Genomic DNA, 13,600 nt, shown 5'->3' on the forward strand with positions numbered 1-13,600 from the left:
ACCAGGTTTGTGTAGGAGTCACATCCTGTTACAAACATCAAACAACAATGAGGCTTTATTACCATGCTATTATTCCTTCATATCAAACATGATTAATTAGCAAGTATAACACTCACCAAAACTCCCACCACGCTTCTGTTTGCTGCCTATTTGCAAATGGAGCTATATGGAATATCAAGCAGCCATAAGCAGCATTACTCTCACTTATTGGAGGCGGGAGGGGGAGAAGAGAGAGAGGGAGAGAGAGAGAAAAGGCGAGAGAGAGAAAAGGTCAAAGTGCCCTATTTACTTTACCCAAAAACAAGGATTTTTTAAAATACCTATGTAGGAACTTCCTTGATAATCTGTGTAACTTCATGCACAATGAAGTAAAGAAAAAAGTTGAAAACAAGTTAGTTGATGTACAGTTCATTCAATCATTGAAAATAAACTGGATAGGTACTTTGAATGTGCAGTTATTGCAGTTTTAAATAAAAATACAGTACTTCAGTGAGAATGAAAATGTGGCTCACATAACAAAAAATGTCAATAGAAAAAAGATGAAAATGGGAAGATAAAGTTAAGAGGACCCCTAATATGTTGCAAGTTATGCCATCCAAATGCCACTTTACTTGCCATAAAACACTTTAGCAGTAGGAGAAACCTTTACATTATGGGAGATGTGAGGAGGATGACAAATACAGCATGAGAAACACAAGAATGAAATGAAGGCAGAAAACTGGGATTCGTTTTTTCCATCAAAACTTTGTAAACAGCACCACAATAGCAACAAGGAAAAGGTCTTTCAGTTTGAAAGCAACAGATGCACTACTGAGCAAGAAAGCATGCCTGATAAAATGTATAAACATAGAGACAGGTTTTTATAAGTATGAACATAAATGCATGTGCCACACATTCAAAGTTAAAGTTTTATTACGGAAAAAAATGACAAATATTTGATACCTCCTTATTTTCCTCAGTTCTGTACCACAGTACAGTAGTAACAAAATCTTGGTTTTGTCATACCCCGAGAGAATTGATTTTTAAATTTATATTGGTCCTGGTCTCTTTAGCTTTTTCAGTTTTATAAATTTAGGATAAAAAAAAACATCAAAGCAGTTTCCACCTCCCATCTAACTTTTAGAGGATCAATGTGACAAGTCGCTGCTTGATAGATGTTTCTCTTGATAAATGACTTGTTCAAAAGAGACATTGTAGTTTTCATTTCCTGACCACAAAACACTTTTAATTTGCAACAGCAGAGCTGCTTGAGTGTGACTAGTTCCCACTTTCCAGCCTTTCAGGTTTGTGGCTGCGTCAGGCCACATAATTGGGCAAAACAAAAACCTAGAAAGGAGGTGCATCTGCTGGCAACAATAATTGTATCAAAACTTTTTTTCAGACATGTCACTGATAATATTTCATTTAAGAGTGGGCTTTAAAAACAACTATCAAAAACAACACACAAACTAGCTAAGATTTTCTAGGGAACGAAGCACATTTTAGAATATTTACCTAAATACCTTAGAATATACATAACTGCCTAGCACTACTATGTTTAATATCAGAAATATGCAATATTATTTACTATCATCCGGGAATCACATTGAAACATCCACCTGTCCACACCATCCAATTTCAGCTCTGAGCATACAGTCCGATTCCCGATTTAAAATTTATAAATGTAATATCCTCCTCATCACAAGCAGCAGTCCAATCTTCTCTGAATATATATTACAGCTTTAACATCACAGAGGGAAATCTCCCATCTGGCAATCACATTCGCTCCAACAGCTCTGGAGGGGGAGGGAAGCTGTGCCCCCCTCTCGCTCCTCAAAACATTTCTCAGGGCAAATTATGTGCATCTGAAATAAACAGTTCCCTTATTTATCACTTTAAAGTCAACAAGTTCCAAATGCAAAATTCAATTAGATCATCCCCATTGTATAGCAGTCCAGCATATATATATATATACACACACACACACACACACACACACACACACACACACACACACACAGAGTCACCTACAGCGCCAAAATAGGAGTGTACGTTGTGCAACTGCTCTCTCAATCCCTTTCTTGCATTCAGATGCGTTATTAGGAGAGATCAACCACCACACACTTCAGATTCCCCCGTTCCCCAGTGTTCTCTCTATCCTTATTTGTTACTATTGCATGCTATTAAAAAAAAGTCAGCATATCTCCCCATCACCACCCTTTGCTTGTGCAAAATAGATTAATAGCTGTTTCTGTTGCTAGTTCTAATATTAACTGCATATCTGGAACTGTACATACTGCACCGCAACAAGGTCTATTGTAATCCCCCATGCTCCATTTTATCTGACTTTTTTTGGGGGGAGGGGATCAAGGGGGAGGCAGATGGGACTGCTGGGGGGTTGAGAGTGAGAGATTTAAAAAAAATAAGTCAATTTGAGTGCCTGATTATTTCATTCTATTACACGTTAACAATAAAGCAATGACAGCCAGACACATGTACACTAGCATAAAATATCCTCCTCATCAACAACAATAAACAAACAATCACAACTGTATTTTTGTTTTGTTTACATGCAAACCATTTCCTCCCCCATCATCAGCTAAAACCTGCGAGAACTGATTACGCCAAAAGTGGGGAGAGATCAGCTGGAGTTCAGCGAAACAGTCAATAATATCATTAGTTTGAAATAGAAAAATACTGTATTTTAGCCGTGTGTATGTGTATATACAGAGAGACATATAGGTGTGTGTGTCTGTGTCTGTGTATTCGTTACTAAGCGTTTTTCCCTCTCCAGTCACTGAATTTTACTAATTTACATACTATTTGAGTTTGGTGTTGTATATAGTGCACTGCTAGTACCATGCAACTTTAGGTTTACAACTGAGCTCAATACAATGGACAAAACTAATTCTAAAATCAAAGAAGAAATGATAAACAAATGATAGCAAGAAAAATGCTTATTTACACAGTTGATAATTTACCATTAAACATTAGGTTTATTTGCTAGTCATATTCACATGCAAATTCCTCAGTTCTTTATCATGCTATTTAAATTTGTCTTTGCTATTTAGATGCAAAGGAAGTAGATCCCAAAACGGACATACCATAAACACTGGTGCTACTGATCATTTCTTGCTGGCAGCACAAAAAGCTGAATTGGATTTTTCACAAGCAGGAATTCCAAAGGTTGCTTTTCATTAAAGCCACTTTTCCTCTCAGCTATCAAATGTCACTGCCTTGAAACGTGGGCCCTTTCGTCAGGTATTCATTTAACCTACATGCATATAATTAAGTGGGAAAGCAACATCAACAAAAAGGGATCTCAGATCACAAGAGAAGAAAGAAAGGAAAAAAAAGCACATGACCAGGAATGCAAGTCCATGTCAATTTCACTCACTCCCACCGAAACTAACAAGAGCTCCAGGGAGGATAGTAATAGGATCAGTGTATTGTATATACCATTAAATTATACATCTTTCTCTCCGTTCCAAGCCAACAATACGCCCACCACGCTGTACCCCTTCCAAGATGATGTGCTTACATTTTACTGCAATAGCTCCTCTGACATAGTCATATCCCCCCAGCTAAAATACTCCGATTTAACCCCAACTTTTGTTCTACGAGATTCTTATTTGCACTTATTTACTTATAAGTTAGTTCCGTGAGAAAGCGTTGTCCCACATTACCTGCACTTTATTATGTTTAATACAACTTAAAAATAAATCAATTAGAGGAAGAAGGTGGAGAGGGATCTTGCAATCGCGAACTCTTAATCTCCCTACTATTGTTGGCAATGATCAAGGAGGAAAAAAAAAAAAACCAACCCCCCCGCCCATGCACTGCAATTGTATATCTGTACTTTCCAGACTAAAATTAGGAAAGCAGGCTGGAAATATTTACTATAGTAAACGATTGCAAATTAGATTAAATATTTAAGGCACGAGCAGGCGATTTAAAAAATATATATGGCTGTCTTGGATAGCTTTAAGATTAATTTTTTTTTTAAATGATCGCTCGAAAAATGCAAAGGATCATCTTACCTGCAGGTTTGGTAGGGGAACGCGATAGGTTAGAGTAGCATCGATCCGCTGTGTTTGCTGATGAATGGGGGCTCGGGTTAAGTGAAGGTGCCTATGATTTGAAATCATTCCAAGTTTTTGAAGGGAAGACTGACTGCAGCCTCTGCCATGTTGGAATTTCAAACCCAAAACAGCTGCTTTGCAAGGAGCCAGCATGCCAGCAGCCGGACGCCTGCGCAGAGCGCCGCCGAGCCAAATTCAAATCACTTTCACACTAAGAGCCAAAGATCAGTTTTCAAAGGGGCGAGAGGGAGACACGCAGGAGATTCATGTGCCGGGAGAGCTCAATGGCTGCGCTGCACAGGGCCGTGGCTGCACAGGTCATGTTACATGGCAGGGGCTGCGGCTGCTTGCAGGGGAACACGCAGACCCGGGCTGGAGGTGGCCGGGAGGTCATGGCAAAGCAGCCCGGGCGCTCTCACTCCTCTTTCCCTCTGTGGCAGCGGGGGAATCGGGAAGTAAATGAGTTGGGATCCCCCACTTCCCTCCCTCGCCCCTGGCTCCCGCCGCAGCGGTGTTCCTAGCGCCGGCTCCTGCTCAGCGGCGCTGCCTCCGTGTCCCACCCCATCCCCCAGCGGCGGCGGCGGCGGCGGCGGCTCCCGAGCTCCCCTCCCCCGAGCCGCGGCGGTGTCTGCAGCTGCCCCTCGGCAACAGCCCCTGATCGATAGAGTCAGTCGGCCTGACCAGCTGTGGCAGGGCGAGCAACGCGTCAGAGAGGGGGAAAGGTTCAGTGGGCCCCCTGGCAGCGCCCAGCTGGGGTTTGGGGGAAAGACTGAAACAATATTTTGTTTTAAATAAAACTGCTGTGCTTATTCCACCCCACGGCCTGGGGCTGACCCTCTGGGGCTTGGCATCTCCAGGCTCCTGCCTGTTAGGGGTGATGGCTCAGCCTTTCTTCCTCTGGCCTTTAGGCCACACACACACACACCCCCTTCTCTCAGTCCTCAACCCAGGAGGTCTCTCTCTCTCCCTCCCACACACATGCCCAGTTCTGGAAGAATAAACACAGGGTGGGAAGGCAGACGGTCCTCAGGTCTGAACCTAGCTCTGCCACTGACTCAGTATATGGCCTTGGGCAAGTCCCTTCCGGTTTGTCTCATAGATTATCAGGGTTGGAAGGGACCTCCAGAGGTCATCTAGTCCAACCCCCTGCTCAAAGCAGGTCCAATCTCCCATTTTTGTCCCAGATCCCTAAATGGCCCCCTCAAAGATTGAACTCACAACCTTGGGTTTAGTGGGCCAATGCTCAAACCACTGAGCTATCCCTCTCCCCTTCCCTATCTATTAAGTGGGGATGGTGATACCTACCCAAAGAAGCAGTGTGAGGATTAATTAGTTAACATAGTGCTTTGAAGATATAAAGTGCTATAAAAGTACTAAGAATTCTAATTCTCCTCTCTCCAGCCAAATTCATGCCTGTGCCCAAACTCCACTCAGCAAAGGGATGAAGCAAAACACTCAAGGCTTTATGCCATCTTCACATTTCCCCATTATAAAGTTAGAGCAGCCTCAGGGCTTGCCTATGCTTAAAATGCTACAGCAGCACAGCTATGCCACTGCAGCTGCACTGCTGTAGAGCTTCAGCATACACACTACCTATGCCAATGGGAAGGGTTCTCCTATCAGAGTACGTAAGCCACTTCCCAAGAGGTGGTAACTAGGTCAACAGAAAAATTCTTCCATCAACCTAGTGCTGTCCACACGGGGACTTATGTCAGTTCAGCAACACCACTCTGGGGTGGATTTTTCATACCCATGACCGACCTAATTTTCTAGTATAGACCAGGCCTCAGGAGTTGCCTTAATTTGAGCCCAGCTGTCCACACCTTCTATGAGATATTCTAACAGGCAAGGCATAGGAACACCCCAGCCACACTTCCTTTCTCCAGCACATCCCCAGCAGCATCCGTGGAATGGCACAGAACCAGCTACACCAACTCCACAGCTGCTGGGAGGAATCTGCCAGAGGGTACTTAGGATTGCTTTCCAAACTCTTTAGGCTGGCAGACCAGGCATAAAGTGGCCAAACACCACAGATCAGGCCCTCTCTCAAACATACACCATTCTCTGTCTCTCTGTCACACACACCTAACGCGTGCTCTCTCACAAACACTGTTCTATTCCTATCAATCTCTCACATAAAACACTCTTCTCTCATATACCCCATATATCTATTTCTTTCTCCTACTCTCACAAACCATTTCCACCTCCTTTTTCTCTTGCTCACACACACAATCCCCATCTCTATTCACACTCACCATGACAGGAAGGATTCCACAAGGACAATCTTCATTCCTGCTCCCAGGGCTGGGGAATTTAGGACTACAAGAGGATCTTTATCCTCTTCTGTGCTAGTGGGGAGGCAGACCCCACCCCTGCCCCCCTGTTCAGGAGGAGGTAGGCACATGGTTGTCCTTGGTTAGTTACACTCCCCTCTCCCTGATCTTGGAAGTGGTGTAGAGATGCCATGGGTGGATCTTCATCCCTTTCGTCATCCCCTCCTCCTGGGGGAGTTCAATCAGATATTCAAAGCAAGAAGACAAGATATACTGTATGTCATGGGAGTGGACGTGGGAGAGGGGGGAAACAGTTTTTGCCAGCGAGTGAGGGAGGTGCATCCAGTTGCAGTGTTGGCATGTTAGAGAAAGCTTGCTGTTCCTCTCTGTGCCTCTCCTGCAGCAGCACACCGTGAAGCAGATGCAGGAAAACAGGAAGCCGAAGTGAGATTTCTGATTTTCTTGGGAACCTGCATTCCCTAATTCCTGGGGAAGGTGTGGGGAGGGAGATTCCCTAAGATGGAGAGACAGAGGACAGGGTGGCAACATACGAGCAATCTGATGGAAGATGGTCCTTGAAATGACTATGCATTCAACTAGCTCCTGGGGCAATTTCGTCAACTGTCTGGTGGTTCTTTCAGGAGGCCAGGATCTTCAGGGTGAGGGCTGGTTGGTTAGAAAAACACAGACAAAGCAACATGGGCCAGATCCTTGGCATGGACCAGATCAGTGGACAGAAAGCCAGTGTAACCAGCTACCAGGGGATTCCATTAGTTAAATGGGAATCTCTGGATTGCAAAGAGTGTGTATAGCCATCACTGTGAGCCAGCCTCAAATCCCGGTTGGCACCCTAGATATAGGAAGCCTGTTTGGGGTGTGACTGGAAAAAGACTGTGAGTAGAGCATAGCTCCAATTGCAGAATGGTCCTTTCACACCATTTAACTCAGAGCCCAAACAGAACTCAGGGGGAATGGAACTAACATGGCTTTCAGCCACCTTTGAACCTCCTAATCCTGGGCTGCTCTAGGGTCTGGAGAGCCTCCTGGAAGAACTCCAACAGCATTGGGGTCCCAAGTTACAGCACCTTCCTGTGGCTACCTATGGGCCTCAGTATGGACCAGAATCTCCTCAGAACTATGAGAAGTGGCCTGCCCCCAACATGGTTCCTATGCATGTCTCTGCAAAGCCTGCACAGCGGGAATCCTCCTTGGAGGAACCAGGGCCCTTTGGGCCCGGCCCCCGCCCCTTTACATCTCTCTGGCCCTTTAACATAGAGTTAAGGGGGTAGAGTGAGGGACTGATGACTAACTGTCAGTTAAGGAAGTATGTGCTGTGGACACCCCAACTCAGGGTTAAACAAGTCATTTAAGGATATTGATATAAAGACATCAGTAAAAGCCTCTACAGTTTAATGGAACCTCAGTTTAGAATGTGCCTATTAACATTGCCTTTAGCAGCTCATTTCCTTGCCTTTTTTTTTTTTTTGCAAGGACCAGAGAAATTAAGCGCAAATACTAGTATTAATATAGGATTAAGGGTGAGCTTAAAGCAAAATTCCAAAAGTTAACATTTCTAGTGAAACATTAACCTGACCCTGTTGTGCATATTATTTGCAGTATTTTCTATTCCTGCTTTCCTTGTTAAAGGTAAACTTTAATGTACCACTGTTTATATTAATGCTATGAAATATGCATGATGTGCAAGATGATTGCCAACCACAAGCATCAAAATTCATGAGTCAGGATCCCCCCACATCATGAGATTTTTTAAAAAAATATGTTTGGGGTTCCTTTTATTTTCCTTACAGTTTCTGAGACTTCACATTTTCTGGCTTTTCTCCGCAACCATGAGGGCTAGAAATGTACTTTAAAAATGAAAGCTGAAATTCTTGCATAATTACTGGACTCTAGGAGACGGGGCTTTAAGAAAAACACTAGATATCACAAGACTCAGATTTGGCAACACTGTTGGGAGCATCATGACTTTTGGAATTGCCTCACCATTGAATTATTTATCAATTGTTTAATTGCATTAACTCTAGCATTTAAACTTGAAATCCATACAGTATACTTTTTCTCCTTTATGACAGCTCATTACATTAAAGTTTTCAGCATCCAGTCAGTGGCCATGTAATATACATGCATACGGGGTGAAATTCACTTCTGTGCACACTTAAATCCCATTTAATTCCTATTTTGAGGTCTGAATTGAAGCTTGAGCAGAGGCTTCTCCCTGGTCCTCTGTACAGGAGTGAATTTTGTTTGCCCTTAGTTTAAAAATATCACCAACCAATCCTGATCATTTTGAAAGTGAACATCTCACACACGCCTGAGAACCTCATCTTGAGCCTATTTCTTGAGGTAGGTGAAATGTTCACAACGAAACTCAAAACCACATGAAACTTGTGTTGTTTTAGGTTTTGTTACTAACTCTAAAGTCAGGCAACGCTTCATGGAAGGTACACAGACCTTTTCACCAAACCTGGGTCAATTACATTGAAACCATTCAAAACGCGAAAAACAAATGATAATACATAATCATGATGCCCTTCTATCTACGCTAGTCTAAAGATACCAGCATTATAGTAGCTAGACCTCACATCTGCTCCATAGCGTACCCTGTAAAGCTATAAGGAAAACTACGGTGTGTTTTGAAACAATCTTTAGTTCATTGTAATTCCATACATGGATTGCTAGAAAATGGAAGCATGTTCTTTAGCATGGCAGACAATGCCATCAATCTTTCAAAGAAGGTGTCACAGTTCAGGGTTAACTGTACCTCTGACCTATTTCTTGATTTCTCAGAGTGCAACTCTTTAGGTGACAGGTTTCCTATCTTCCCCTCTTTCTTGGTGGAGTCCCATGATTCTCCCACTCTTAGATCAGGACTACAGCACCCTGTTTACCAACTGTTTATTGTTCAGCAGGTCCAACTGAGCTTGGCCCCAGCAAGTCTTCCCTTCAAGAGCTGTGACCAGTGATGAATACAATGACCCAAAACAGACTTTTAAAAAACAAAGTATTGTTTAATTTCAATTGTAGGAACAAAACATCACAAAAGAAAAGGATCTGTAACACAATAAAAGGCCTACATGGATAGCTATCTTACCTATAGACTTAGGTAGTTTATCCTGGACACCCCAACCTCAGGGAACTGAGATTCAGTCTGTTCCTCAGTGGTCTTTGCCTCACTCTTGCCTGTTCTTCAGGGACTATCAACCCAAACATTCTCCCCCCCCCAACACCACACACACACACTTAGCTCTCCCTGTGAATACAAGCTAGGATCGCTCCTCTGTGTCAAGCCAGACTATTGAACTCATCATGGCCGGAAGCAAAATTTCTAAAGCAAATGATACTTACACTGTTCTGTAAGTATCAGGAAATGGGGCAATCTGAAGCTATGATTCCCTTTCCTCCACACATGCCACTAACCCCAGTTCAAATTAAATGTTGGTAAGCTAATAGCAAACAACAACACAGTAACAATCAAACAAGCAGATGGCCATATAATATTCATGAAATACCACAGGCAGTTCCCATGTCCTTCACAATAGGCCTCAGAGATTAAATTCACTCCTGTGCGGAGGACCAAAACAAAGCCAATGTACAACTCACATCCTAGCTGAAACTTCAAAATAGAACTGAAGTGGGACGTGAGTGATTTGCAGGTCTTGTCCTGGTTTTCTGCATGGGAGTGAATTTCATTCAGAATGGTTAGGACTATTTAATTGATTTGAAGGTAATTTACAAACCACATGTGAACTGGGCCCACAGAAGACAATAGTAAACTCTCAGCTACTTCAGTGGAGCCAGGATTCCACCCTTGAGATCCTGCAGCTTTTCTATGCAATTCAGTGGAAATTCACTCATGGAGCAGCAACAAGATCAAGCCGTTGTTCAATGACTAAAAGAACCAAAGGTAGAAGACCAAGATAAAGCACAACTATCTGGGGACTGGTTTCAGAGTAGCAGCCATGTTAGTCTGTATCCGCAAAAAGAAAAGGAGTACTTGTGGCACCTTTGAGAATAACAAATTTATTTGAGCATAAGCTTTCGTGAGCAAGAGCTCACTTCATCGGATGCATGCAGTGGAAAATACAGTGGGGAGATTTATATACACAGAGAACATGAAACAATGGGTGTTACCATACACACTGTAACGAAAGTGAGCTATTATCAGCAGGAGGGATATCGGCTCAATCTTGCAACAACTAACTTTAGGTCCCCTGTTGCTCAGTGGAATTCATAGCCCTGAGTTAGGTTTCCTATATAATGTACAACAAGTGTTGGATACCTAAGAATGGGATTCACAAAAGCCAGCACATCAAGCTAAGTAGCATGAAATATTCAGGAGATAGTCAGGAAATATCCAGACCCTGCTCCAGTGATTAATTAAGAACTTTATACAGACTCCTCAAGTCTCTGTCTACTCGTCAAGCTGCTTCCTCCTCCACACTGCCTGGGCATCAGCAAGGGAAGCATTGAGAGCACAGGAGAGAGTCTTCATTTTCCCAGGTCTTCATTTTCTCAGGGTGACCAGATAGCAGGTATGAAAAATTGGGATGGGGTGGGGGCACCTATGTAAGAAAAAGCCTCAAATATCGGTACTGTCCCTATAAAATCATTACCTCTGGTCACCCTAGGTCTTGTGTCCAGCATCACAGCTGCCACTGCCATTCAGAAGGAGCAATTTCAGGAAAGTCCTATGAGGGAGCATGCTCAGTGAAGATAGAATCTTCAATGAATTTAGCTGACAAATTCTAACAAGTCTTTTCTGAGCATGTGCAAACTGAGATTTTCATAGCTTGGTCAGATCTGGGCGATTTTCACAAGAATGGCAAAATGCACATTCCTGTCACCTGGCTGACTCCCTTGCCAAATTTCAAGTCCTTGCTCCAAAGCATGAAGGCACTAGAGCTTCTCAACAAAATGGTTGTAAGATTTTTTTTTAACAAGGACAAAACAATATATTCTTTCCCAGTCTTGTTCTGAGAAATAGCTTAACGGTTTCTGATGACATTTTCCCAAAAATTCAGCTTGACAAGGAAAATTTCAGCCCAAATTGTTAAAGTTAGGCAAACTTATAAGCAAATGAAAAGGTCATCTTATAATACAGTGTCAGACCACCTTTACTAGGAGACAGAAATGGTTAGGCCTATAATCAGAGATTAATGATGACAAAAATATAGATTTTATCAATTTATCCAGTCTCCAAAATGAAACACCTGATTTTGGAAAAAATATTGAAAATTAAACAATAGCATTATTACTAGACTGCAGCTAGTGTCTTATTTTTCTTCAACCACCTTATATATTCACCTGAGAAACATTTTGTATCTGATTTCCAAATACATATTATAAAATCTTTCATTTAACATACAAATGAATGCAATTAACTTTGGAATCAAAGAAAAGGAAAACTATTTAACAGGACACTGCATATATTTATATGCAGTTTCAAAATTGCTCAAAATTATACATACTCACATAAAAAGGTTTCAGAGTAGCAGCCATGTTAGTCTGTATTCACAAAAAGAAAAGGAGTACTTGTGGCACCTTAGAGACTAACAAATTTATTTGAGCATAAGCTTTCATGAGCTACAGCTCACTTCATCGGATGCATTCAGTGGAAAATACAGTGGGGAGATTTATATACATAGAGAACATGAAACAATGGGTGTTACCATACACACTGTAACGAAAGTGAGCTATTACCAGCAGGAGAGTGCGGGGGGTGGGGGTGGGGGGAGGTACCTTTTGTAGTGATAATCAAGGTGGGCCATTTCCAGCAGTTGACAAGAACGTCTAACGAACAGTAGGGGGTGGAGAATAAACATGGGGAAATAGTTTTACTTTGTGTAATGACCCATCCACTCCCAGTCTCTATTCAAGCCTAAATTAATTGTATCCATTACAATCTACATACCACACAGACTATGCTGACAGCTTGTGCCACATACTCTCAAAGAAACTGTAGAACCACCTGATCAACATCCTCTACAGCAAACAGGGAAAGATTAAGAATGAGCTCTCAAAACTGGATATTCTCATAAAAACCAACCTTCCACACAAACTTCCTCGTGGCTGGACTTTACAAAAACTAGACAAGCCATTTACAACACACACTTTGCTTCTCTACAAATGAAAAAGGACACTAAACTATCTAAACTACTACATGCCACAAGGGGCCACAGTAGTGGTTCCCTTAACCCACCCAGCAATATTGTTAATCTATCCAACTATACTCTTAGCCCAGCAGAAGAATCTGTCCTATCTCGGGGCCTCTCCTTCTGCCCCTCCACCCCCACGAACATGATACAGTTCTGTGGTGACCTAGAATCCTATTTTCAACGTCTCTGACTCAAGGAATATTTCCAACACACCTCTGAACAACATACTAACCCACAGAGAACTTCCTACCAAGACTACAAAAAGAAGGATTCTGGGGGGACTTCTCCTGAAGGTCGAAACAATAGATTTGACTTCTAGATAGGGTGCTTCTGCCGACGTGCATGGGCTGACATTGTGGAAAAGTAGCATCACTTTCCCCATAACCTCAGCTGTGCAGAACACAATGCCATCCACAGCCTGAGAAACAACTCTGACATCTTTCAGAGTAGCAGCCGTGTTAGTCTGTATTCGCAAAAAGAAAAGGAGTACTTGTGGCACCTTAGAGACTAACAAATTTATTAGAGCATAAGCTTCGTGAGCTACAGCTCACTTCATCGGATGCATTGGTGGAAAAAACAGAGGAGAGATTTATATACACACACACAGAGAACATGAAACAATGGGTTTATCATACACACTGTAAGGAGAGTGATCACTTAAGATAAGCCATCACCAACAGCAGGGGGGGGAAGGAGGAAAACCTTTCATGGTGACAAGCAGGTAGGCTAATTCCAGCAGTTAACAAGAATATCAGAGGAACAGTGGGGGTGGGGTGGGAGGGAGAATACCATGGGGAAATAGTTTTACTTTGTGTAATGACTCATCCATTCCCAGTCTCTATTCAAGCCTAAGTTAATTGTATCCAGTTTGCAAATTAATTCCAATTCAGCAGTCTCTCGTTGGAGTCTGTTTTTGAAGCTTTTTTGTTGAAGTATAGCCACTCTTAGGTCTGTGATCGAGTGACCAGAGAGATTGAAGTGTTCTCCAACTGGTTTTTGAATGTTATAATTCTTGACGTCTGATTTGTGTCCATTCATTCTTTTACGTAGAGACTGTCCAGTTTGGCCAATGTACATGGCAGAAGAGCATTGC

General features: G+C 42.5%; 1 protein-coding gene across 3 annotated transcripts in view; it reads right to left on the reverse strand.

Moving 5' to 3' along the window:
* Positions 1–4,600, reverse strand: part of FIGN (fidgetin, microtubule severing factor) — a 113,081-nt gene extending 108,481 nt beyond the window's left edge. Inside the window, exons 1-2 of one of the 3 annotated variants that reach the window (XM_038422741.2) lie at positions 4,020–4,600; positions 3,084–3,253 (exon numbers count right to left, since the gene is read on the reverse strand). In XM_038422741.2, coding sequence (XP_038278669.1) covers positions 3,084–3,108 — 25 coding nt within the window. In that variant the 5' untranslated portion in view covers positions 3,109–3,253; positions 4,020–4,600. Of the gene's footprint in view, positions 1–2,010; positions 2,089–3,083; positions 3,254–4,019 lie in introns of those variants that run through there. The other 2 variants (XM_043505211.1, XM_038422742.2) reach the window with 2 other exon arrangements.
* Positions 4,601–13,600: the final 9,000 nt, after the last annotated feature.

This window comes from Dermochelys coriacea, chromosome 11, assembly GCF_009764565.3.
Source record: "Dermochelys coriacea isolate rDerCor1 chromosome 11, rDerCor1.pri.v4, whole genome shotgun sequence".
Lineage (NCBI taxonomy): Eukaryota > Metazoa > Chordata > Testudines > Dermochelyidae > Dermochelys > Dermochelys coriacea.